At 39.7% G+C, this 27,822-nt stretch overlaps 3 protein-coding genes across 5 annotated transcripts; all 3 read right to left on the bottom strand.

Annotated features, from left to right (window-relative positions):
- Positions 1 to 616: 616 nt before the first annotated feature.
- On the bottom strand, positions 617 to 6,574 carry LOC140767290 (disease resistance protein RGA2-like). Its single transcript, XM_073107145.1, has 3 exons — positions 2,565 to 6,574; positions 1,139 to 1,508; positions 617 to 964 (listed from the first exon to the last, which is right to left on the bottom strand). The coding sequence occupies exon 1, from the start codon at positions 6,295 to 6,297 to the stop codon at positions 2,605 to 2,607; it is 3,693 nt and encodes a 1,230-aa protein (XP_072963246.1). The 5' UTR covers positions 6,298 to 6,574; the 3' UTR covers positions 617 to 964; positions 1,139 to 1,508; positions 2,565 to 2,604.
- Positions 6,575 to 10,510: 3,936 nt separating this feature from the next.
- LOC140759885 (disease resistance protein RGA2-like) lies at positions 10,511 to 15,225 on the bottom strand. Its single transcript, XM_073096571.1, has 2 exons — positions 11,526 to 15,225; positions 10,511 to 10,580 (listed from the first exon to the last, which is right to left on the bottom strand). Exon 1 carries the CDS (start codon positions 15,223 to 15,225, stop codon positions 11,563 to 11,565), a length of 3,663 nt encoding a protein of 1,220 aa, XP_072952672.1. The 3' UTR covers positions 10,511 to 10,580; positions 11,526 to 11,562.
- Positions 15,226 to 18,125: 2,900 nt separating this feature from the next.
- Positions 18,126 to 23,358, bottom strand: LOC140764951 (disease resistance protein RGA2-like). Of its 3 annotated transcripts, none has more exons than XM_073103846.1 (2): positions 19,539 to 23,358; positions 18,126 to 19,313 (listed from the first exon to the last, which is right to left on the bottom strand). In XM_073103846.1, exon 1 carries the CDS (start codon positions 23,251 to 23,253, stop codon positions 19,576 to 19,578), a length of 3,678 nt encoding a protein of 1,225 aa, XP_072959947.1. In that variant the 5' UTR covers positions 23,254 to 23,358; the 3' UTR covers positions 18,126 to 19,313; positions 19,539 to 19,575. The 3 variants fall into 3 exon arrangements, with proteins under 3 accessions (XP_072959947.1, XP_072959931.1, XP_072959938.1); XM_073103830.1 differs by having other exon boundaries at positions 18,126 to 19,352; XM_073103837.1 differs by having other exon boundaries at positions 18,126 to 19,355.
- Positions 23,359 to 27,822: the final 4,464 nt, after the last annotated feature.

Below are 27,822 nucleotides of genomic sequence, written 5' to 3' on the forward strand. Positions count from 1 at the left end.
ATGTTGTTCGAAACAACTATAAAGCAATAAGAGATGACTGGCACACTAATTCTGATGGAATTGAAGAAGAAATTATATGGAATTATGTCATTCTTGATGAGGAACATATCATCAAGAATCCTAAAACACAAAGGGCCAAAAGTTTATTAGAGATACCTAGCGCTTATCGCATTATCATTAGTGGAACACTAATATATACTAATATTGGCTAAGATTATTACACTTCTTTAAATCATTTGCTTTATTTTTTTTCTTAATATTTTAAAGATATTCTCTATTTTGACATTTGTGTTTTATTGTAAGTAGGAACTTTGGGCTTTGTTCAACTTTTGCTGCCCAGAAGTTTTGATTTATAAAGGTTCAAAGTAGGATACGAAAATCCAATCCTCCGTGAGAATGAAAAGAATGCTTCAAGGAAAATTATGTTGGATCTACGAACGGGTAATATCTTTTAAATTTTTTTACGTTCCATTTATATTTTTAGAGATCTTAACCAATAGATCCTCGTCAAAGATCAACACTTACTCGCAAGGCAAAGTGCTAAAAAAAAAAAGGTTGTTTCATGGTCACAAAAGTTCACAATGATGGTGAATACCAATGCATGGTCACAAAGGAACCTCGAAGGTTATAATCTAGAAGATACTCTCATATAGGAAAACTCTGTTGATAATGAGCTAGAAACAAAGACATGAACTGAAATAGGATCAGTCTAATAGAATAATTTAGTTTCAAGATTAACTTTACATGTCCTCGTATCTGTTTCAGAAAGGATATTTGCTAGTCATGTTGCAGAATTGGACATTTAGCAACAATTATAAAACTGAACTCAATATTACAGCATCAAATCTCGGTTGCTGTTCTTTGTTGACCTCCGTATTACTTATAGGACATAAACATGAGTAAGCCTCGGTCTTGTCTATCCCTTTCTTTCCCCTGGTACATATATACATCTACTCTGAGCAATCTGCAAAGTGTTTTTTTTTTTTTTCAGTGGAGGAGGAATAATAAGAAACTAAGAGAATGAACAATTAAAACAATAGAAATCACCAGAAAAGTATAAGGTATTGAGGTTCTTTTAAAGATGAGCAAAAAATTAATATAGTAATATAACTATTAGAGAGTGGCGTAGGGTGAGTACCTGGTTAAGCCATCAAAAATTTAAATTTCCTCCTAAATTAGTCACCGATGTGAGCGGTGGTGTGCTGATCAGGCCCTCCCTCTACGTAACACTCCTTCAAAGCTGGATGACAGTCCACCACTAGTAAGGATTGGAGACTCAACGGTAGTGCCTCCTTGGCCGGAAGTGACTGGAAGCTGGGGCAATTTATTATCGATAAATCTTCCAATGAGACGTAGTTGAAACATGCTGGCAAGCATCGGAGACTATTGCAATCTTCAAAACTTAGATTCCGGAGGGAGGTGAGGTGTTGAAATGCCTCCTCCATCTCAATGGTGAAGGTCGTGAGCTCATTTGCACATTCGACACTCAGACCTCATCTGTCTCTTTCCTGTCGAGAAAAGAGCTTGCCTTTTTATTCTAACCTAACAAACAATTTGATATCTTGCAAGTTTCAATGTTATAGGTTCTTTTAAAGCAAATAGCACATTTATACATAATCTTAGTCTTGATAAGTATAACCGTAATTAAAACAAAAAAACTACGTCAGAGCATGTTGCTCATAATTGTAATCCATATTTCAGCTTCTGAATGTTTTACAGTTGGAGAAGTTTCAAAGATTTGTTAAAATCTCTTCAGCTTGTGAGCAGAATTAGATTCATTTTAATCTACTAGTTTTGTCGAAAGGAAAGGATATTCTTAAAAGTGGACAAATCATGATATAAAATTGCAAATATTTTAACAGAGAAATTCAATTGTGAGTATAAGGTATAATAAAGATTTGATTGAATTTGCAATTTGGACTTGTCTAATTATTGCTATTTATAACATCATCCTTGTATTTCCCTAAGGGCACATGTCATTGAAATGTTGGTACTGGCATTTCATATCAACTATCCGTTGATGTTCTTTAGCAAACAAACTCAAAACAAAATCAAACAAGATATTATACAAAATCAATAATGCACTGAAAAAAATACATATTTAACAAATGTTATATTATGCAATACAATTAATCAAACGAGCCCTCTGTTTCTCTAGAAATAGAATACATCGTTTAAATAAACATGCATCTCCAAATACAAGGAACCTTGAAGGTTATAATCTAGAAGGCATTTAAATATAGGAAAACTCAATTGATAATAAGCTAGAAACAAAGCCATGAACTAAAATAAGGACCAGTCTGATAGAATAATTTAGTTTCAAGATATCTGTTTCAGAAAGGATTTTTGCTAGTTAGTCATGTTGCAGAATTGGACATTTAGCAATGGTTATAAAATTGAATTCGATATTACAGCATCAGATCTGCAATGTTTTTTTTTTTCAATGGAGGAGGATTAATAATGAAGTAAGAAATGACCAATTATAACATTAGGTATTAAGGTTCTTTAAAGATGAACATGAATTAATAAATTAATATAAAAGCAAAGTACAAAGTAATACTCACCCTATGGTTAAGCCATCAAAAGTTAGAAAATCCTCCTAGATTAGTCATTGATAGAGATGTAACTGATGTGATCGATGGTTTGCCGATCAGGTCCACCCTCTCGGTAACGCTCCTTCAAAGCCGGATGGCAGTTCTTTATATATAAGTATTTTTGACTCGATGGCAACGCCTCCTTGCCCAAAAGTGATTGGAAGTTGGGGCAATTTTTTATCCATAAATATTCCAACGGGAGGTACTTCAAACATGCCGGCAAGCATCGGAGACTATTGCAATCTTTAAAACTTAGAGCACTGAGGGAGGTGAGGTGTTGAAATGCCTCCTCCATCTCAGTGGTGGAAATCGTGATCTCATTTGCACATTTGACACCCAGATGTCCGAGGGAGGTGGGACCTTCTCTGCTTAGCACCTTGAGCAGCAAGGGGTTGTCAATCTCTAGTCGACCGATATTGAAAACTGACGAAAAGGCCACCTCTTCTTGCACCGCCCGTTCAATTTGATCAGCCGCCAAAGAGGTCAGCTTTGGGCACCTAAAAACTTCTAATTGATCTAGAGAGATTAGGGCTCGTAGCCCTCCAATTGACCTCAGCTCTCCACAATCAGAAATGGTCAGAACTTTGAGCTTGGTCAAGTGGCGCAATAGATCAGCCGAGGGAAGGGTTGTAATATGTGGACACCTCCTTATCATTATCGATCTTAATAAGGATAAGGAACGTTGTAGACACATGGATAAGTTCACATCTTCGATGTCACTATCTTCGATCCATACACTATCCAGCGATGGACGAAGGAGGTAGATGTTAGGATAACTAGTGTGTAGATGTGACAACTTACTTAATTTCTCCCCTTCTTCTTTGGACCATTCGTCAAAATTTTCCAGATTTGGACAGTTCAAAATAGTCAAATGAAATAGGGATGATGATGAAGGAGGTGAAGATGAGGACGAGGACGAGGGGAATGCCGATAATGGACATTTCGGATTGTGAAATGCTGGGAGAAGGGTTATTCCTACTCTCACTAGTGTTAGAAATACCAATGTAGGTGGGAGGGAAGGAAGTGCCCTCAGTTTGGAGCAATCTTTGATTTCGAGTGTGTTAAGACGGGGAAACAATTGGTCATCCTCGATGGCACACCACTCCTTTAATTCTGGGAAGTTAACAAATGATAAGTACCCCAATGATGGAAATCCTTTGACAACACCAGAACCATAGAACCCGCAACCAACTTCTTCTATCGCATGCATCCCACTTAATTGAAGAAACTTGAGTGATGAAAGTTGTCCGAGAGGTGGGAGCTCTTTCCAATTCTGGCAGCCATGGAGCTTAAGATTTACTAAGTTCTTCAAATAATGTTTTTCAATCAGCCAACTCGGGGAGCGGACTCCACTATAGCCAATAATCCTAAGTCCTTTGAGATGAGGATGCGGTTGCAGGCCTTCCAATACTTCCTCCGTGACCTCACATCTTGCACTTCGTTGGGCGTCACACCATGCCAACTCCAAGGTAACAACATTTCTTTTGCAACTTAACCTAGCTTCCATGGCTTCTTCCTTACTTCCCACATTCTCAAGATTCATTATCTGAAGAGATCCCCTGAGGTTGCTCAGGTCTTTTAGCTGTCCAATCTCAAAACCTGGCGCCTTCCCTACATGGAAACTTTCTAATTCATCAAGACGAGTCAGTTTACTTACGCCGGATATCTTAGAGATTATTGGAATAGTATAATCGCTCCACCAGCATTCTTGATCTTGAATTAGATGGCGCAAGTTGATTAGTTTGCCCAAGCTCGCAGGTGCTCCATCAGGCTTCAATCCCGAAAGAATCAGTATTTCTAGATGGTAAAATCTACACAATTGATCCGGTAGTACTTTGATTCCTGTGTTGCTGAGATTCAGGTATCTTACATGCATTAAGTTGCATGTGGATATAGGCAGTTCTTCCATGTGACAATTGACAAGATTAAGCACACGAATGCTTTTCAGTTTTTCCAGTACTTCACGAAGATCAGCAACATTCAGATTTGACTTGCTCTTGAATAGAAAATTTAAGGTCCGCAAGTGCTTTAGTACAGATGAGTGCTCGGTAAGTCCAGCTAGATTAGTAGTCATCACAGATAAATGACGAACACTGTCTGGAATTTTCATTGGCTCATCACTCTCGATCCTACAACAGATCTCATTTGAAACAGATTCTGCCAAATCATGCAACAAATCATGTATCTTGTAGATATCTTTTGAAGCTGAATCTTCAGACCAAGCAGGTTCAAAGAATGCCTTCGATATCAAATCATCAAAATAGTCGCTTCCTATATCCTCGATCCTCTCCCTCTGTGTGTTGCTATGAATAAAGCCCTCTGCCATCCACATGTATATCAGATCATCACGTTTGAATTCCCAATCTTTTGGAAATATGCTACAATATGCAAAGCAACTCTGCAGGTGTGCGGGTAGGTGCTGATAACTCAACCTTAGTACTGGTATAATACCATCCTGCCCCTGTTTTAACTCCCAGATGTCGCTCTTCAGGATGCTCTGCCAGTATTCTTCATTCAGATTATCTTTCAACAGCGCACCGAGGGTCTTTGCAGCCAAAGGTGATCCCTTCAGCCTCTTTGCAATCTCTGTCCCTGTAGCTGCTAATCTTGGATCCTCATCAGGATCAGCAACACCGAAAGCACACTTTTTAAAGAAAGGCAAATACACATCCTCTGGTAAACCATCTAATCTAATTGGATCCATGGTGCCCATCAATTTTGCAACCCTCGGTAGTCTACTCGTAACAATTATCTTGCTTCCCTCCTTCCCGTGTAACAGAGGAGTGCGAAGCTTCTCCCAGACGTTCCTCTCGTTCTCACTCCAGACGTCGTCAAGGACCAGTAGGAACTTCTTTGATCTTAGCTTCTCTTCAAGATTCACTTGTAGACTGTTAAAATTCTCGATATCTCCAGGCTTAAAATTACTGTCGGCTTGCTCGAGGATCTCTCTTGTAAGCCTGACCACATCAAAGCTATCTGAAACGCATACCCACATAATTGGAATTGGAGAGAAGTGCTGCTTCACCCTCTCATCTTTGCACACGAGCTGGGCAAGAGTAGTCTTTCCAACTCCTCCGATTCCGAGAATCGGAATGACAGAAACATTTCCAACTGCATTAGATTCTGATTGCAGCACAAGGTTGATAATTCTCTCCTTCTCTTCCTCTCGACCAATCGGTTCTTCGGGCAGCAACGAGCTAGTGATGCGGCTGTTGGTGGGCAACTCCGACTTCTTGGAGCTGTCATCCAGTTGTAACAGTTGAACGAAATCCCCCACACCAGCTGCAATTCTTTCTAAATTCTCCACGACACTGCTCAGCTCCTTGACGTCCTCGTCACAAGAAAACAAGCTCCTGGCAGCAGTACGCATACGTTTGGCGACATTAGTAGAGGAGGCGGCCAAGGAGCTACTCACCTCGTCGCCGTTGGCTTTCTGTTCGAGGATTTGGTATTCAAAGGTGTCGAGCACGTCGTCAGCCTGATAGGCCGCGTCTTTGAGCCTCCGCAACCATCGGAGCAGCCACGTGTTCTTGATCTGCCGCCCCTCCGCCGCTTCCACTGCACTCTGGATCTTGATGAGCAGCTCCTCCAGCCTCTCCAGCTTGTCTTTGACGCCCGCTTGCATCTCGTAGTTTCCGACCAAGAATGAGGCGGTTCTGTTCACCAACTCACCGACGATCGCAGATCCAAACATCCCCGCCATTTCAATCCTCACAAGCAGCAGGGTGAACTCAATGTTTGAGAGAGAAGAATGAGTGAAGATCGCGGAGACTCATATAAGTCTTTGTTTGTCTCTCTCTATCTACGACTTGGGTTCCGCCGACACGCTAGCTGGGTGGCCAGAAAATTCGTGCTCCAGGACAAAAATGGCCTCATTCTATTGTGGAATTCATTGCACCTATATTCTCAAGATTGGCCACATCTATTAATATATATATATGAGCTACGTGAAATTCTCCATCTAGGTGCCACATGATGATGTTTATTAGCTGGCAAATTATCCTTCTTATCAAGTGAAACTGATCGATTTCTGTGACAGATAGAGATCATCAATTTCAGTAGGATCCTTGACAACTATAGAGAGAGAGAGAATCAACAAATTAATGGCTTATTTGGTACATAATTTATGAGAAACCCGAGACAGCAGAAGCATGATCGAAGAACCTTTGTATCACTAATTGCTTTTGATTAAGAAGAAATAAGCGCTTACAAGAAATTTCAAGTAACATCTCTCAAACAGAAAACACCATACTCTTCCTATGCAAGTATACAACCTTTCACGAAACAGAAAACAAAAGTTTTAACAGAGGTATGGCTTGTAGTTCCTCTTTTGAATGGATATTGGACTCCTTGCTCTCTTTTGTCCATGCTTCTGTTAATTACTACAATTACTTCTGTGAAGCGGAGGTAATCGGAAGAATCTGTTCTACTGTTCTGATCCTTAATATCAAAAATTTTGATGCTGAAGCAGAAAGATAACAGATATCCAGATTTTGTTTGTGCACCGATTGGAGTTCTGGGTGAATCTTGATGTGCATCTCGGAGCATGTTGTTCTCAATTGTAATTCACATTACAGACTATAAAAGTTTAACACTTCAAGCATACCCAGACAGACTATAAAAGTTTAACACTTCAAGCATACCCAGAGGTGCGTTAAAATATCTTCTGCTTATGTAAGCAGAATTAGCTAATTGCAAGCTCATAGCAAAAATTTCTGAAGGCGTTTGAATGCAGCCAAATCGTGCACGAGTTCAAACACAAGTTAAAATCACGAGTTTTGGATTGCCCATGCATTGGTATTCACCATCATTGTGAACTTTTGTGACCATGAAACAACCTTTTTTTTTTTAGCACTTTGCCTTGCGAGTAAGTGTTGATCTTTGACGAGGATCTATTGGTTAAGATCTCTAAAAATATAAATGGAACGTAAAAAAATTTAAAAGATATTACCCGTTCGTAGATCCAACATATTTTTCCTTGAAGCATTCTTTTCATTCTCACGGAGGATTGGATTTTCGTATCCTACTTTGAACCTTTATAAATCAAAACTTCTGGGCAGCAAAAGTTGAACAAAGCCCAAAGTTCCTACTTACAATAAAACACAAATGTCAAAATAGAGAATATCTTTAAAATATTAAGAAAAAAATTAAAGCAAATGATTTAAAGATGTGTAATAATCTAAGCCAATGTAGTTACCTTCAAGTTGTTTTGTATTAGTGAGAACACTAATGATAATGCGATAAGCGCTAGGTATCACTAATAAACTTTTGGCCCTTTGTGTTTTAGGATTCTTGATGATATGTCCCTCATCAAGAATGACATAATTCCATATAATTTCTTCTTCAATTCCATCAGACTTAGTGTGCCAGTCATCTCTTATTGCTTTATAGTTGTTTCGAACAACATCATGTGTGATAAGAAGAATACCACCTTCCTATAAAAGACTGCAAGGTGTTAAATATCAGCTTAATTTCACTGGAGAAAGTCTCATGTACAAGAGAAGGAAAAGGTCATCAATTTAAAGCATTGTACAAATTTTCAACTGAGACCTTATATCAAGTGAATAATGTCAATGAACATATTACAGCATGTCTGGAAAGAAAAAAAGGAAGTTCATATCAAGGAAACTAAACTAAGACCTTGAGAGTACATTAAAGTTCATAGTTGTGAGCGTTTACATTCACTCCAGAGTAGCTGCATAAGAGGATTAAAAAAAAGTCAAATAAATAACAGCAGTCAGTCCAGTCATTTGAAGACTTGTAAATGAGATAGATCTCACTCTCTGATCTTCCCACTGAGGCCCACAACCGATAGCTCCTTCATCCAATGATCGAGAAGTGTCTTTGGGTCTACGATCAGAGCCCTCTTAACCAGACAAGAATGAAAAAGGCCAGCCAGTAAACCAGAAACCTGGGGGGATAAAGGAAGTAGTCTTCTATCAAATTTAAAGTAGAGGAGTAAAGGAAGTAAAGAATAGAAGAAACCTACAAATTTATTTATTTGTAGTAAAGGAGGTATTCTTTTATCAAATTTATCGAAAAAACTGCAGGAGAAGAAAATATGAACTCAGCTAATCAGAAACAACATGCCACTTGGCTGGTAAGAAATTCAAAGGCCTATGTCCAGAGTACTAGACTAGTATCTCTTTTTAAATTGCCTTGAGATGTTCTAATCCTCAAGCAGATGCAAGAGCTAAGACATCTAATTTTGTTATGAACCAGATTTGGATCTAAGAAAGTTGTGATATTTATGTGGTAGAAGCTTCATAAGTTACGGTTCCAATAGTTCTAGTTCCACAAGAATCCGACGTGAGATGAAATATTATAAATGAAATAGTAGAGCAAGGTCAAAATAGAGTAGAATGGTAAATAACTGATATTGCGATGGTCGTCGGAGGGTGGCGGACAGCCAAGGATGGTGGTGGAGGGCTGTAAGATAGGGTGGTTGCTGGTGGAGAAAGATAGTTAGGATTTAGAAGATCATGATATTTCTACGGCTATGATCTACTCGTAAAAAGATAAATACAGATTATTTGATTTATTTAAAATTTAAAATAATAAGATAAAACTAACTAACTAACTCAAGTTGACTCGACTCGACTCGACTCAACCAAACTGATTCGACTCTCGTGGTTAGATCATAATAGATTTCCACCCTTATTAGAGGTAAAAAAAATGTTTTGTTATCAATGGAAATAAATGCTAGTCTCAAGAGGTACCGAATAAAATAGAATCTTGCTATCAATGAACTAGCTTGATATTCATATGCTAATCTCATACTCCTTCACTAGTTCTAACTTTGGCTTCGCCTTCGGCTTCTCCACGGATGGCAACTCAAGTCAGATCATTCAGGATGTCCCTAATACTCTCTCCATCATCTTTGTCATTATCGTATTCCAGCCATAGCGGTGGCTAGGAATCCGACGAGTCCCAAGATGCCAGCCGCCTTCCATCTTAACCTTCTGAACCCTCACATTTGCAATCAAATGACAAGAGTTAGCACTAAAGAAAGGAAAGAATGACCGTTCTGGAGTGGGTAGTGGATCACCTACTCGAGATTAGGGGTTAGGGTTTGGAGGGTGGCTATAGGAGAGGTGGTGGAGGAGGTGATCATTGCGTTGCTTGAGAAAACTGGCTATTACAACCGTCAGATCATAATTATTATTTTTATGCGAGTATTGAAGTATTTACCTTTGAATTTTCAAAAATTCTTAGAGATGTTCGAACATCTTCCCTAAAAAAGACCATTTGATTTAAGATTCTTCAATGAAACCTTCATGCAGCTTATGTATATGTTCATTTTAGATGATCTAAACAGACGAACATGTTTAAATTATTTTAAACACTTTTGTCAATTACATAAAATCTTCCATCTTTTATTCTAAGAAAAATGTTGTTGGTCAAAAGTAAATTAATAACAACTAACATAGTGCATGAAAAAAATTAAAACTTATGTGAATTCTTAGGTATGTTTTTATACTAATTGAAAAACGTAAGAAATGCACTAAGAAATAGAATATGTCACGCTATCGATAATAATATACAGAAACTAAAGCGTGAAAAAGACAATTACAAATACAAAAGTTTTTACGTGGAAAAATCTTAAATTGAGTAAAAAAATACGAATCTAAACTCGAATTGAAATCAATTATTAAAACATGTAGTAGTTAACAAGAAGCTTATAGATCACCCATTCATCCCCATGACTCAATCTGTATAAATCTTGCTCACTAAACTCCGCGACACACTGTTTCTGTAATAGATTTCTAAACCTCAGTAAACCTCAGTGACTCTCAAGGTTAATCTTTTCATCTCAGTGACCCTTGAGGTTGATCCTTTCATCTCAGTGACCCTCGAGATGTAGTTCTTCCAAATTAGATATAAATGCGTTGAGATGTGAGAATGATTCAGCACATTCCGTCTAAAACACAGAAGTAATCTTCAATGGCCTCCAAAAGATGATCTCAATATTGATTGGCAGCTTCTCTAAAAGATGATATCCAATTTAATATTTTACGGTATAAAAACTCTTTATATACTTCTTATAGATAAGATAAATATTTTTTAGAGATAAGATAAATATTTCTTCAAAGATTCTCCACGGATTCTCTTAAAGATAAGATAAATATTTTTTAGATATAAAAGTCAGTTAGTCAGGTCTCACATAACTCTAAAAATTATAAATTATGTGGGTGTGTTCGAACGCAGCCCAAATGTATTCGAACATAGTGACTTTAAATGTGAACGCTGTGAATGACCAATATAAACCTTTTTATGTATTAATGTTATCTCTATATATGTGAACACCTGTAGAGTGAGTTTGAACGGCTAATACAAGGTGTGAATGGTTGCAGGGTGCGTTCGCACGGCCCAGAGTGTGTTCGAACACCCTATTCAAATGGTAGAATAAACAGTTGAATGTAGAATAGTTTTACAAACACGATGTTCTCATAACTCAAATTGTAATCTTTGGTGAAAAAGGGAAAAAAAGCTAAATGGGAGAATAGATGACTTCAACATTAATGTCACAGAGCAACCAGTCTACGTGGAAGGTATCATAACTTGGGTAATGTGGATCCCTTGAATGCATTTTGAGGTAACCAAGAATTGAGCAGTCTTACTTGAAAATACTGCAACTATTGTGTTCTATTGACACAAAACTCAGAGAAAGCAAAGCTTCTGTTCTTACGAGGGGGGAAGAAAGCAAGAAAGGAATAAGATTACAGCATCATATCCACGTTTCTTTCCCCAGGATAGATATATACTCTGGCGAAGCTGCAATTTTTCTTTACAAGAGGAGGACTAGATCAGGAAGTATGAAAAATAAACAATCACAGCTTATCATTCAAGGATCAACAATAATTAGAATAATAATGCAGAAGCAGAGTATAATCAAGCAGGGATGACTGGAAGGTGGCGTAACATTTATACCTCGTTAAGCCATCAAACGTTAGATTTTTCTCTTAAATTAGTCATAGATATCGATTTTAGGAATATGAGCGATAGTTTGCCGCTCAGGCCCGCCTTCTCTGTACCGCTCCTTCAAAGCCGGATGACATTTCCTTACATACAAATATTCGAGACTCGTCGGCAGCTCCACGTTGCTCGGAAGTGTTTGGATGTTTGGGCAGTCGGTTATCTCTAATCTGCTGAAAGAAAGGTACTTCAGACATACCGGCAGGCATTGGAGACTATTGCAATCTTCAAAGGTTAGACTATGAAGGGAGGTGAGATGTCGAAATGCCGCCTCCATCCCAGCATTGAAGGTTGCGAGCTCTTTTGCTCCTTTGATTGACAGATATCTAAGGGAGCTGAGTCCTCTGCCGAGTAGCACCTTGAGTAGCAAGGGCTCGTCGACGTACAGTTGGAGATTTGAATTTGATGACATGCCCTCCTCTTCTTCCACCAACTGTTCAACTTGATCAGCCGCCGAAGAGGTGAGCTTCGGACATCCGGAAACTTCTAAATGTTCAAGGGAGACAAGGGCTCGTAGGCCTCCGATTGACCTCAGCTCTCCACAATCTCCAAGGTAAACAGAGCAGAGATTGGTCAAGTGTTGCAGTACATCAGCGGAGGGGAGAGTTGTAATATGTGGACACCTCTTTATCCTAAACCATGTTAGTGAGGGTAGGTGACATTGCAGACACACGGATAACTTCACATCTTCGATGCCACTATCACTGATCCATAAACATTCTAGCGATGGAGGCAAGAGGTAGACGCTAGGACAGCAACTAATGGATAGTATTTTCAAATGGCTTACACTCTCCCGTTCTCGTTCGGACCATTCATCAATATTCTTTAGATTCGGAGATTCCGTGAGACACAATTGATATAGAGATGATGCTGGCGATGGAAATGGCGGTCTTCGAAACGCTGGGAGAAGGATTAATCCCACACTCTTAATTTCTATATATCTCACTGTGGGTGGGAGGGAAGGAAGTGCCATCAGTTTAGAGCAATTTGTGATTTCAAGCGATCGAAGATGGGGAAACAATTGGTCGTCGTCATCCATTGCGCACCACTCCTTCAATTCTGGGAAGTCGTCTATCAGTAATGTCTCCAGTGATGGAAATCCTCTGACGGCGCCGGAACCATGGAACCCACAACCAACTCCTTGTATCGCATGCATCTCACGTAATCCAAGTCTCTCGAGTGATGGAAGTTGTCCGAGAGGTGGGAGCTCTTTCCACTTCTGGCAGCCATGGAGCACAAGCATTACTAGGTTCTTTAAATGATGGTTTTCTATTAGCCAACTTGGGGACTCTGTTCCATTATAGCCAACAATCTTGAGTTCTCTGAGATGCCGATGTGGTTGCAGGCCTTCCAGTACCTCCTCCTCTGCCTCATATCTCATATCCCGTTCGGTGTCACACCATGATAACTCCAACTTAAGAACATTTCTTTTGCTGCTTAACCTAGCTTCGCCAGCTTCCTCCTTACCTCCCACATTCTCAAGATTTTTTATACAAAGGGATCCTCCGAGCTCGCTCAAGGTTTTTAACTGTCCAACCTCAAAGCCTTGCATCTTTTCTACGCTGAAAATTTGCAATTCTTGGAGACAAGCCAATTTACTTATGCCAGATATCATGGAGACTAATGGTTTATCTGGTTCATCTTTTTCATCTGGAAAAAGTCCCCATTGAGTCCTTTTCTGATCTTCGACGAGATGGCGCAAGTTGATTAGTTTGTTCATGTTCCTCGGTAGTCTATCAAGCTCCGATCCCTTAAGAATCAGCATTTCTAGATGGTAGAATCTACACAATTGATCCGGTAGTACCTTGATTCCCGTGTTAGAGAGATTCATGTATCTTAGATGCATCAAGTCGTATGTAAATATGGGCAGTGCTTCCAAATGACAATTAGCAAGATTAAGAATGCGAATGCTCTTCAGCTTTTCCAGTACTTCACAAAGATCAGTGACATCAATATCCGACTTGCGATTAAAGAGGAAGTTTAGGGTACGCAAGTGCTTTAATATAGATGAGTATTTGGTAAGTCCAGCTATATTAGTAATCCTGACAGATAAATGACGAACACTGTCTGGGATTTTACCTGGCTCATCACCATCGATTCTAAGACAGACATCTTTTGTAACAGATTCTGCCAAATCATGCAATAAATCATGTATTTGTACCTTGCAGCCTAAAGTTGTGGATTGTTCAAAGAATGCTTTGGATATCAAATCATCGATATAGTATCTTCCAATATCCTCCAGTCTCTTCTTTCTGTTACTACGAATAAGACCCTCTGCTATCCACATGTATATCAGATCATCATTATCGATCCTCCAATCTTTTGGGAATATACTACAGAATGCAAAACACCTCTGCAGGTGAATGGGAAGGTGATGGTAACTCAACCTGAGAACTGGCATAATATCATCCTGGCCTTGCTCCAATTCCCAGATGTCACTCTTCAAGATCTTCTTCCAGTGTTCGTCGTTCAGGTCATCTTTCAGAAGCGCACCCACGGTCTTTGCAGCCAAAGGTGATCCCTTTAGCCTCTTTGCTATCTCTTTCCCTATTGCTTGTAATCTTAGATGCTCCTCGGGGTGCGCAGCACCGAATGCACACTTTTTAAAGAAAGACCAGTACTTGTCCTCCGGTAACCCGTGCAATCTGATTGGGCCCATCGTACCCAACAATATTGCAACCTTTTCTAGTCTACTCGTAACAATTATCTTACTCCCCTCTTTGCCGCATAACAGAGGAGCGCGAAGCTTCTCCCACACCGTCCTCTCATTCTCATTCCAAACATCATCAAGGATGATCAGAAACCTCTCCGATCTTAGCTTCTCTTTGTGGATCACTTGTAGACCGTTGAGATTCTCGGTGTCTGCAGGAGTGGAATCAGGGGCTGATTGCTCCAGGATCTCTCTGGTAAGCCTGACAGCATTGAAGCTTTCTGAGACACATACCCACATAATTAGAGAGAAACGCTGCTTCACCCTCTCATCTTTGCACACGAACTGCGCAAGAGTAGTCTTGCCAACTCCTCCAATACCAAGAATGGGAATGATAGAAACATTTCCAACATCACCAGATTCTGGTTGTTGCAGAAGGCTGATGATCTGCTCTTTCTCCTCGTCCCGACCGATTGGTTCTTCCGGCAGCAACGAGCTTGTGATGCGCCTGTTGGTGATCTCCAGCTTCTTGGAGCTGCCATCCATCTCTAGCACTTTAAGGAAGTCCCCCAGATCAGCAGCAACTCTTTCTAACTTCTCAACGACGCTGCTCAGCTCCTTGACATCCTCATCACAAGAAAACAAGCACCTGGCGGCTGTACGCATACGCTTGGCGGCATTGGAAGAAGAGGAAGCGAAGGAGCTACTCACCTTGTCGTCGTCGTTGTTTGCTTTCTCCTCGAGGATTCGATAATCGAAGGTGTCGAGCACGTCGTCAGCATCGTAGGCCGCTTCCTTGAGCCCGCGCAGCCATCGGAGCAGCCACGGGTTCACGATCTGCCGCCCCTCCGCTGCCTCCACTGCACTCTGGATCATCATGAGCAGTTCGTCCAGTCTCTCTAGCTTGTCTTTGACGCCCTTTTGCATGTCGTAGTTGCCGCTCAAGAAGGAGGCGATTTTCTTCACTAACACACCTACCAGAGCAGACCCCAACATCTCCGCCATCTCCTTGCATGCAGTTTGTGCGGATCTCCCCTTAATTCTTCAAGAGAGCAGTCAAAGAGGAGGTTGCAGATATAGAAGGCCTATATAGTAAGAGCTGTATGTGGGAGAACCCACCCTACAATCGATTAAATTATCCAATATGGTGGGTGGGAGTTTGCAAGAAACTAATCTATTATCACTGCAAAAATCATGATGCCGAGCCAGAGCCATTTGCGTGAAATCTCTGTAAGACCGAGATTTATTCGTTGATTACAATAAAGGCCGGAACGAATTAAATAAATAAAAAAAAAACGAAACTGACATAGAGATATGTTAAAATATCCTTGGATTGCCATACAAACAAGGGCAGTCAGGCAGCTGGTGATCTGCCCTGGAGCTGAAAGAGGCATCATCTTTTATAATTTGACAACAGGAGAAGGGGTTAGTTTAAGAAGACGCTATTTTTAAGCATGTATGGTGGCAATCGTGACTGAGTAACAGATGCTTACCATTTCTCTATCACAGACTATACTGTTGTCCCCAAACTTGGATTAGGTGTGAGCTAGGCTGGAAGAAATTGATTAATGCGAGATAAGATAAGAGCCAGTGAGCTAATCATCTTTCTTAATAGGGAGAAACAGAGAGAATAGAGAGAGTGGTCCTTCGTAGTTTTGCACCTATTTCAACTCTACAGCTTAATGTAAGGGGCTAAACAACTTTTGCCTTAGTTTATGCAGATCACTGTAGGTGCTATTTTGTTTGAGGCTAACAAAAACTCTTGAACTTGGTTATAGACCACTAACATTTTCAGTACTCAATCATCAATTTATCTCTAACTAAATTTAAAAGGTGAGAGAGGAGAGAGAAAAATAAAATGAGTCTAAATAAATTTATTTCTGAAATAACTTGAATTTGTCTTTTACAAAGTAACTAAATAAATTTATTTTTATTCTTTTGAGAACTATGAGTCATCTAGAGCAGACAGACAGAGTTTGTGATAAGTAATAAACCTGGCATCAATCTGTAACAAGCCAAAAGCTAGCCAAAGAATATATTACTTTTAACATTAACACATCCCAAGGCAACTTGGCTGGCTTAGAATTCTATCTTCCTGGTTGCAGCTTAGGCTCATGCATCTTAGGACTTTAGACATGGGAATAATCTAAAGAAAGGAGAAAGATAAGAAAGATAAGAAACTTCTCATCTAGGGATTTATCTTGGGCCTTCAAGTACAATAAAGTCAGACATACAAACTATGTTTAATCACATTGTACTGGTTAGAATTGATCTAATCTCTTCCCTGTTTATGGAAGAGCTCGTCTTTTTTGTTCTGACATGCAAAAAGTTTAATATCTGGCAAGCTTTCTATAATATAGACCTTCCAAAGAAAATAACCCATTATAAGAGAATCTTAAAGTGGACCAATCATTGTATGAAATGGATATTGCCCTTATAATGCATTCTGAGGTAACTTCCCATTAATCAGTCTTACATGGAAGTGCTGGGAAGATTTATTTCTATTGAAGGACACTCTGACAGGAAGCAACAATTCTGATCTCACCAAGGAAGAAGGCAAGAGAACAATAAGTTTTCAGGATATAGTTTAGAAATTTATGAACCTAAATCATCATTTTCAGTAGGCACTAACAGAGATCACGTCAGAAGGCTAAAGTTTATCCAGGCATATGATTTTAGAACATTTTAATAGGCTTTTAGTCATTCACAGAAGTTTAGACTCTAATCCCACTTCTCATTTTTTATCTGATCTGATCCATGGTACTAACCATGATATAACTACGACATCACCAAACAATGTTTTCACAATACAAGCTCAACATTATCAAACAAAATACCATACAAATCATTAATACACTGAAACAAACACTTGTTTAACAAATATATTAAATATTATGAAATATAACCAACCAAACAAGTCATTTTATTTCTCTGGGTAAATACAAGGAACCAAATGCCTCTGGAATGTTGCAGCAGAAGTTTTGAAGGTTATAATCTAGAGGATACTTAAATATAAGAAAACTATGTCGATAATATGCAGAAAAGAAAGACATAAACTGAAAGTAGAAGCAATTTTTAGTAGACATTAATTAGTTTCTAGATTACCCTTACATGTCCTCCCTCATGTCTGTTTCAGAAAGGATCTTTGCTAGACGATCATGTTACAGAATTGTACTCTAGCAACACTTACAAAATGGAACTCAATGTTGCAGCATCAGATACGCCAAGCAAGAGGTTGCTATTCTTCCTTGACCTCAGCATTATTGGACATAAACATGAATAAGCCTCTGTTTTTGTTGAATTCATTGCACCAATAGTCTCGCGATGGTCCATCCATTAAGATATGAGCTATCATGGGATTCAACTAGCTGGGTGCCACGTAAAATTTTTTAGAGATAGCCTGCAGCAGCTCCAATTGCAGGAAATTTTTGCAATGGGAATACTTGACAATGCTTGATGGGCCAACAAATAATCCTTCCGTTTAAGTGAAATTGATAACTTATTGCGACAGATGGAGCCTAGATAGATCGTTACAGATCATCCTTGGATTAGAGAGAGAGAGAGAGAGAGAGAGAGAGAGAGAGATTTAACAAATTAATTGTTTTTTGATATATAATTTTTGTGAAACTCGAGACAGAATGGGATCTGATTATTAAATAGATTAATTTTGATAAACACAAACGTAACAACACGATTCGACCTGTGCAGTCCATTTAATAAATATGTCGTGTGTATGTAAAATATTAACACAATATGATAATACGATAGCATGACATGATTAACATTAATAAAAAATTTATACAACGCAAAAATATAATGCAACTTTAAATTTAATTTAACACAAAAATGATACTCTATGCTCCAATACAACTACAAATTCTAACAATAACCCATCATAAATACGACATAAGTTTAAATTTACAGTTTATACAAACTTTAAGTTTTTAACAAAAGAAAACCACAATATTGTTCCCTGCATAGTCACTCAGGTATTGCAATTCAACATACAAGTGTAAAGAGGAAGAAAAACTAAGCCAAATTTTCTTGCACACATAAATAAATAACCAAAAATAAAAAAAGAATATACAAATATATAAGCCTAGAGCACAACTCATATATGAGAAGACGGAGAGTAAAGAACAAACCCTACACTCGAACAGTTGATATGATCTATATAAATAAAGAACAAACCCTACACTCTAAACTTCATCTCCCCAAACCTCCTTCACTACCGAAATTCATCTCCACCTCCACCACCAAACCCATCTTCACTGAAACCCATCTCCATCTCCAAGCTGCCGTCAGTTATCACCACCAAACCCATCTTCACTGAACTTTGTAAACACTCATGGTGGAATGCAGTTTGTGAATTTTACAGAGATTATGTCGAAAAGCATTCCTATGCGGTTCTGTCCAGACCATGCTCTAGAGAACCTACATGGTCCATCTCCCATCGAAGCTTCAAACCCGTCTTCTTCACTAGCTCATGAGCTATTGAGCTTCATCAAGCTGGGCCCAAGTCAAGCTAAGCTAACTTTTCCAACTTGAATCAAACTTGAGCTAGAAAAAGAACCCTCTCAAGCCGAGCCGAGCTAGGCTCAACTTGCTCAAGCTTGGCTCGTTTACACCTCTACTATAAAGATTCTTATGCCAGCCAAGGTTTTGCTTGTTATCCCATCTTCCAACATAAAGGAGAGAGTATTTGGGCCGAGGATAAATAAGTAAAGTGAGAGGGCAGCGTTGGCGCAGCCCTCTCGACGGTGTAAAGTATCCATCCGCTTCTCCATTGATCTTAATGGCTAAAGATGATGTTAAAATACACTCCAAGATCACCTTGATGAAGTGATCCGATGTCCCGTGGAGCTTGAGGCAATGGGTGATGAAGAACCACCACATCCTATTAAAAGCTTTGGAGAGATTAGTTTTAAGCATGTAGGCTCTCTTAACGGAGACATTCAACTGTGAGTATAAGGTATAAATTAGATTTGATTGAATTTGCATCAGATCTCGGTTGCTATTCTTCATTGACCTCAGCATTCATTATAGGACATAAACATGAAGAAGCCTCGGTCTTGTCTATCCTTTTCTTTCCCCTGATACATATATATACTTTGAGCAATCTGCAATGGTTTCTTCTTTTTTCCAATGCCAGGAGCATTAACAAGGAAGTAAGAAAGTGAGCAATTAGAACAATAGAAATTAGCAGAACAAACATAAGGTATTTAAGGTTCTTTAAAGACCAGCAAGAATTAATATAGTAATACAAATATATAGCATAATTAATCAGGGAGGATTAAAGGGTGGCATAGGGTGAGTACCTTGTTAAGCCATCGAAAGTTAGAAATTCCTCCTCAATTAGTCATCAATAGAGACGCAACCGATGTGATCGATGGTGTGCCGATCAGGCCCACCCTCTCGGTAACGCTCCTTCAAAGCCGGATGGCAGTTCTCTACACGTAAGAATCGGAGACTCGGTGGCAGCGCCTCCTTGCCCAAAAATGATTGGAAGTTGGGGCAATTTCTTATCGATAAACCTTCCAACGAGACGTACTTCAAACACGCCGGCAAGGATTGGAGACTATTGCAATCTTCAAAACTTAGATTCCGGATGGAGGTGAGGTATTGAAATGCCTCCTCCATCTCAGTGGTGAAGGTCGTGATCTCATTTGCACCTTTGACAGTCAGATGTACGAGGGAAGTGAGACCTTCTCTGCTTAGTAGCACCTTGAGCAGCAAGGGGTTGTCAATCTGTAGTTGATTGAGATTGGAAACTGATGAAAAGCCAACCTCTTCTTGCTCTGCCTGTTCAATTTGAACAGCCGCCAAAGAGGTGAGCTTTGGACAACGAGAAACTTCTAATTGACGTAGGGAGATTAGAGCTCGCAGCCCTCCAATTGACCTCAACTCTCCACAATCAGAAATGTTCAGATAGTGGAGCTTGGTTAAGTGGTGCAGGACATCAGCCGATGGAAGGGTTGTAATATATGGACACCTCCCTATATTTAGCGATGTTAATGAGGGTAAGGCATGTTGTAGAGACATGGATAATTTCACATCTTCGATACCACTATCAAAGATCCATAAACAGTCTAGTGGAGGAGGTAGGAGATAGATGTTAGGATAACTAGTGCGTAGAAATGACAACTGACTTAATTTCTCCCCTTCTTCTTTGGACCATTCGTCAACATTTTCCAGATTTGGACAGTTGAAGATAATCAAATGAGATAGGAATGACGATGAAGAAGGTGAAGACGAGGACGAGGGGAATGCCGATAGTGGAGATTTCGGTTTTTGAAATGCTGGGAGAAGGGTTATTCCTACTCTCAATAGTAATAGATTTTTCACTGTACGTGGGAGGGAAGGAAGTGCCCTCAGTTTGGAGCAATCTTTGATTTTGACTGTGTGAAGACGGGCAAACAATTGGTCATCCTTGATTGCACACCACTCCTTTAATTCAGGAAAGTCGACTATGCATAATACTTTCAGTGATGGAAATCCTTTAACGACACCCGAACCATAGAACTCACAGCCAACTTCGTCTATTGCATGCATATTAATTAGCCAAAGATCCTCGAGAGACGGAAGTTGTCCGAGAGGTGGGAGCTCTTTCCACTTCCTGCAGCCATGGAGCTCAAGGCTTACTAAGTTCTTTAAATAATAGTTTTCCATCAGCCAACTCGGGGACCGGACTCCATTGTAGCCAACAATCGTAAGTTCTTTGAGATGCGGATGCGGTTGCAGGCCTTCCAATACTTCCTCCGTGACCTCACATCTTGCACTTGGTTGGGCGTCGCACCATGCCAATTCCACGTGAACAACATTTCTTTTGTAACTTAACCTAGCTTCCGAGGCTTCTTTCTTACTTCCCACATTCTCAAGGTTCATTATCTGAAGAGATCCTCTGAGCTCGCTTAGGTTTTTTAACTGTCCAATCTCAAAACCTGTCGTCTTCCCTAGATAGAAGCCTTTTAATTTATCAAGACAAGTCAATTTACTTATGCTGGATATCTTAGAGATTATTGCAGAATTAGAATCGCTCTGCCAATGATCTTGATCTTCAATAAGATGGCGCAAGTTGTTTAGTTTGTCTATGCTCGCCGGTACTCCATCAAGCTTCAATACCGTAAGAATCAGCCTTTCTAGATGGTAATATCTACACAATTGATCCGGTAGTACTTTGATTCCTGTGTTGCTGAGATTCAGGTATCTTACATGCATTAAGTTGCATGTGGATATAGGCAGTTCTTCCATGTGACAATTGACAAGATTAAGCACACGAATGCTTTTCAGTTTTTCCAGCACTTCACGAAGATCAGCAACATTCAGATCTGACTTGCTCTTGAATAGAAAATTTAAGGTCCGCAAGTGCTTTAGTACAGATGAGTGCTCGGTAAGTCCAGCTAGATTAGTAGTCATCCAAGATAAATGACGAACACTGTCTGGAATTTTCTTTGGCTCATCACTCTCGATCCTACAACAGATCTCACTTGAAACAGATTCTGCCAAATCATGCAACAAATCATGTATCTTGTAGGCCTTAGAATGCCTATGAGGTTCGAAGAATGCCTTTGATATCAAATCATCAAAATAGTCTCTTCCTATATCCTCGATCATCTTCTTCTTCTGTGTGTTGCTATAAATAAAACCTTCTGCTATCCACATGTATATCAGATCATCAGGTTTGAATATCCAATCTTTTGGGAACATGCTACAATATGCAAAGCACCTCTGCAGGTGTACGGGTAGGTGCCGATAACTCAACCTTAGAACTGACATAATATCATCCTCCCCCTGGTCTAACTCCCAGATATCGCTTTTCAAGATGCTCTGCCAGTGTTCTTCATTCAGATTATCTTTCAATAGCGCACCCAGAGTCTTTGCAGCCAATGGTGATCCCTTCAGCCTCTTTGCTATCTCTTTCCCTGTAGCTACTAATCTTGGATGCTCCTCAGGGTCAGCAACACCGAAAGCACACTTTGTAAAGAAACACCAGTACTCATCTTCTGGTAATCCGTCTAATATGATTGGATCCACCGTGCCCATCAATGCCGCAACCCTCTGTAGTCTACTCGTAACAATTATCTTGCTTCCCTCTTTCCCGTGTAACAGAGGAGTGCGAAGCTTCTCCCAGACATTCCTCTCGTTCTCATTCCAGACGTCATCAAGGACAAGTAGGAACCTCTGTGATCTTAGCTTCTCTTTAAGATTCACTTGTAGACGGTTGAAATTCTCGATATCTCCAGGCTTAAAATTACTGTCGGCTTGCTCGAGGATCTCTCTTGTAAGCCTGACCACATCAAAGCTATCTGAAACGCATACCCACATAATTGGAATTGGAGAGAAGTGCTGCTTCACCCTCTCATCTTCGCACACGAGCTGGGCAAGAGTAGTCTTTCCAACTCCTCCGATTCCGAGAATCGGAATGACAGAAACATTTCCAACTGCATTAGTTTCTGATTGCAGCACAAGGTTGATGATTCTCTCCTTCTCTTCCTCTCGACCAATCGGTTCTTCGGGCAGCAACAAGCTAGTGATGCGGCTGTTGGTGGGCAACTCCGATTTCTTGGAGCACCCATCCAGTTGTAACAGTTGAACGAAATCCCCCACACCAGCTGCAATTCTTTCTAAATTCTCCACGACACTGCTCAGCTCCTTGACGTCCTCGTCACAAGAAAACAAGCTCCTGGCGGCAGTACGCATACGTTTGGCGACATTAGAAGCGGAGGAGGCGAAGGAGCTACTCACCTCGTCGCCGTTGGCTTTCTGTTCGAGGATTCGGTACTCGAAGGTGTCGAGGACGTCGTCAGCCTGATAGGCCGCGTCTTTGAGCCTCCGCAACCATCGGAGTAGCCACGTGTTCTTGATCTCCCGCCCCTCCGCCGCCTCCACGGCACTCTGGATCTTGATGAGCAACCCCTCCAACCGCCCCAGCTTGTCTTTGACGCCTTCTTCCATCTCGTAATTGCCGGACAAGAAGGAGGCGGCTTTGTTGACCAACTCACCCACGACTGCAGATCCAAACATCTCCACCATCTCCTTCTCGCAAGCAGCTGGATGAATTCAATGCTTGAGGGAGAGGACTGAGAGAGAGCCCAGAGATTCCAATAGAAGACGTGGGTTGTACGCCTACACTCTTCAGGTGGCCACAGAGGCACAGACTATTGTTGAATTTATTTCACCAGTAGTCTCGAGATGGTCAACATCCATTAAGATATGAGCAATATTTTTGTTTCTTTTTCTTTTTCTTTTTTTTTTTTTAAATGAGGAGCTATATTAGCTCATGAAACTTACCCTAGCTAAAGTAGCGAGGTGTCAAGAAAGAAAATTTTACGCGAATCTGGGGGATAGTGTAAAAGCCCAGAATTTTAAAACATAAAGAAAGAAATAAATAATAAAATAAATATGATTATTTAGATAATGAGAAATTTTATTTTATTTCTTATATTTTAGAATTCAGATTAAATTTTTAGATATATATTTAAGATATTAAAATTTCTATTCTTATAGAACTCTTATTATATTTTTATAATTATAAAAAGAGGGCCTAGAAAAAAAAAATACTAAATAGAATTTTAAGATAGAAGGTTGGGGCGGCGTTGTAACAGTTCTACAATAATTAAGTTTAAGTACTAGTTGTATTTTTAATTTAACAATAACCCCATCATAAATACAATATAATTTTAAGTTTATAGTCTATATAAACTTCAAATGGTTTGAACAAAAGCAAACAACAACATTGCTTCAAGCCTCTAATTGTCCAAATATAATGAACACTAGCATTAACTAGGAGTGTAAATGAGTCGAGCTTGATTGAGCCTGGTTCTAATTTTGTTTGAATTGAAATTAATTTTGAGCATAGATTTATGATCAAGCTTGAGCTTAAACGAGCTGCTCAATTAGCAATTTCAAGTCAATTTTGAGCTCGAGCAAGCTTAAATTGATTTAGGCTTTAATCAAGCTTGAAATAAAGTCAAATTCAACTATAAAGATATAAATATTACTAAAATACAAATTACAAGCAAAAGATCAAAAGATTTAATAGTATATTACTCATATATATATATATATATATATATATATATATATATATATATATATATATATCGAACCTTATTGACCAGACCTATCGAGTTGGCTCGAGATCAAGCTCAGCTCAAATTTAATTTAGCCTAGTTTAAAGATCAAGCTCAACTTAACTTATTTCAAACCGAGCTTGATCTAGCCTTATTGAGCTAAACTCGAACCTACCAATAGTTAACTCTACTAATGCAGCAGACAGAGGTGTTAGAGAGGTGGGAGAGCCATTCAAGACAGTCTCCAACTCCAACAATGCCCTCAATTGACCAATCAGTAAGTAGACTACATCCATACAGTCACTAAATGCACAGATTTGCCTGGAAGCATTATAGTGAGGCACAAATTTATTAAGTCCTTACACAAAGAGCCAGGGCTTCACCCATCCTTGCATTCCTGTGGTTTGTAATATGGATGGACTTAGCCAAAATGAGTGGGTGGGGAGACTCCCAGGAAGCAATACCCAAACCCTCATTTTGGCTTCCCCACCAAGCAACATCAACCAGAACAGTGACAGAACTGGGGGAAGGAAGTCGGAAGTCCGGACTAGTAGGATGGGGGAACAAGTCTGTGGCTGGCAAGCAGGAAGGATCACAGGCACAAAGGGTTTTGTCCAGATGGAATTTATTAACCAGATAAAGCCTGCAACCAGGCACAATTGTTTGTGATCCGAGTTCCACTGCAGCTGGGATGTATAGCTAAAACACGCAAATAACAGAAATTAAGTTCAAATTACTGCAAGATAACCTCCAATTCCACGAGATTGGCACATCTTTCCCAATAGAGAAGAGATAAAGAGTGCATATATTTCTAGCGGAGAGAGAGAGAAATGCCAAATTATAGTATTTATTGTTGTGCAAAGTAGCCAAATGGGTGAGGTAAGCGAAAGCAAAATCTGTCCCTCTTAAACAAATCCAAATAGAATAGCAATAATTGGGGCAAACCAAATATTAGCAAAACTAATATCAATATTAATATGAGAATTCCAAATCTAAGATGCTAGTTATAGAGAACTCCTAATACTCATGCTAATCACCAATTAGAACTCCAAATATATATAAATTAAGAATAAGAGAGAACGAAAGATAAGATTTACGTGATTCGGTGACATGTCTACATTCACGGGTGGTGCAAAGCTTCAATCCACTAGTAGAGATGCAAATACAAAGTTTTTCCCTCTTTATTCTCACAAAGCCCTCTCCTTTTGTAAAATGCCGACTTTTATAAGATCCAAATGCAAGGGTTTCTAAGTCTCTAATAGAGATGCAAATAGATGTGTGCTCTCTCAAAGTCCCTTACCTCCTTACAAAAGCCCTCTCCCTATATTGCTCTACACACACAAATCCTAAAACCCAAACATTAGTATTTATAGTGCTGACTCAAATCAGCTGAAAATCCCACCTGGCGTTCAAACACCCACGAGTCCCGTTCAAGTGCTTGAAGAGTACAAATCCTCTCAGGAGAATGCATTCGAATGCCTCTAGGATCCATTCGAACGTCTGCATAATACAACTCTAGACTTCGCGTTCGAACGCCTTTGTGCACAGCTTCTGGAGGCTTTGTGTTCGAATCGACTAGACATAGAAAGTTTGTAAACTACTGAAAATTGAGTTTAGTCAAACTTCAATATGATTCTCTCATATCCATCCTGATCTGAACTCCAAACTACCCTCACCTGCGCAGCACGAGATGACTTTTAAGAACTGGTTTGATGACAGTTGAGCTAATACGGGATTAGAGTGAACAAAAAAAAAAAAAAAGGAGTCTTCTTCCCCAATAGTCGGGCTGCTACAGTCATAGCATTGCTCCCTCCCCCTCCAGAGAAGGATCTAGAGCCGGAAACTGCCTCACGAGAGCATGGTAGTCCTCCTAATTAGCCTCATGCAGCAAAGAGTTTGCCCACTGAAGCTAGAATTTGAGAAACTGCTTTGTTTCCCTTTTTGATCAAGCGTCATAGTAAGATTTTCTTGGTTGCAGCAATGATTCACCCTCAATGTCTACCCGACATAAAACAGCCTGTGCTTGGATGGACGGACCTAGGCGAAGCTTGAGCTAGGGGACACATGGAAGACAGTAGTATCTTTGAATTCGGAGAAAGGAGAAGTTTGTAGGCGATTGTGCCAATGTGAGATAGGACGGTTTTGCTGAAAGCTTGAAATTCTGCTGGAGTCCAACTGAAGACTGTCGGTGTGGTTGTAATTTGATATTAGACCAAATCTCCTTCAGAAAATTCCTTAGTTGTCCTCTTCTTATCAGCAAAGAAAAACTTCATTTTACCTTGGGCCTTAGTTAATTCAACCCTGAGCAATGCTACTACCTGATTCCTTTTAGTTAGGCAGGCCTCCAGAGCAGCTAAGGGGCAACTGGCTCGACAGAGAGTGCAATTTTAGGTGGTGGGTATCTATAAAGTGGTTGGAAGGAAGTAATCTTCAAGATGCGACCAGAGAGAGCATGATTCCATCTCTTGGGCCTTGAGCTCGTAATGGCATTTGAGATATGATTCCAAACAAGCCTCCACTCTTTCAGTTTGCCCATTATATTGTGGGTGGTAAGCCATTTAGAGGTTTAAGGTAATGCTTAAGTAAGAAAAAAGTTCCTTCTAAAAGCTGCTGATAAAAATATAGCCTCTTTCTCTGACGATGGACTCGAATAATCCATAGAATTTATAAATGTGATCCAAGAACAATATAGCCACTTGCTTTGCAGAGCTGTGAAAGGATATGAGGGGGGCGAGGAAATGAGAATATTTGCTGAGTCTGTCCACCACTGCAAAAATGACCTCTTTGCTATAAGAATGCCCATGCTTATGTCTTTGATAAAGATTCCAAAATTTAGTGAAAATGATAATGCAATTCTTTAATCCAGAGCCAGTAGAAGAAACTGTTTGATTCTTTGGTAAGTGGCCTGCAGTCCTGAATACCAGCCAGTTGTAGAGGCTTGTACAATTGTAAGGACTTTAGTTCTGATGTCAGTAGTCGTACCCAAATAGATTCTGTCATGGTATCTTAGTAATCCTTGTGACAATTTGAAGTGGGCATGCAAATTGGAGATGGATAATTGAGGCAGGACTAAGCTATCTTGTGCATAAGATGCTAGAACCTCTTCCAACCAAGTTGGTGTAACCACAGTGATAGACAGCAAGTGAACCATCAGCTTCAGGCAAAGCGCGAGATCATAATTAAAAGACAAGTAATTTGGTTAGCATTTTTCTATAACACATTATGAATTCTCTGCTCCAAATAATATTTTACACTCTCAAGATCAGTGTGGATAATGATATGATTGCCATCCAAATAAAATTTTCATTTGGAGACAGGCAGCACAATAGCCAAAAGTTCTTTTTCATAGGTAGAGTGGGAGAGGAACTTACTACCTGATGTTTTACTAAAGTAGGCAATCGGTGGCAACCTTGCAGCAAGCAAAACAGCTCCTACTCCAGTCCCACAAGCATCAGTTTCAAGTTCAAATGGTTTAAGAAAATTTTGGAAGTGCTAACATTGGAGTGGATGTCAAGGCCTTTTTGAGTAG

This window comes from Typha angustifolia, chromosome 1, assembly GCF_048772165.1.
Source record: "Typha angustifolia cultivar Huaian chromosome 1, ASM4877216v1, whole genome shotgun sequence".
Lineage (NCBI taxonomy): Eukaryota > Viridiplantae > Streptophyta > Magnoliopsida > Poales > Typhaceae > Typha > Typha angustifolia.

Bases quoted from the DNA above. Each gene is read 5' to 3' on its own strand.
- LOC140767290 (XM_073107145.1), bottom strand. From the start codon at position 6,297: ATGGCGGGGATGTTTGGATCTGCGATCGTCGGTGAGTTGGTGAACAGA.
- LOC140759885 (XM_073096571.1), bottom strand. From the start codon at position 15,225: ATGGCGGAGATGTTGGGGTCTGCTCTGGTAGGTGTGTTAGTGAAGAAA.
- LOC140764951 (XM_073103846.1), bottom strand. From the start codon at position 23,253: ATGGTGGAGATGTTTGGATCTGCAGTCGTGGGTGAGTTGGTCAACAAA.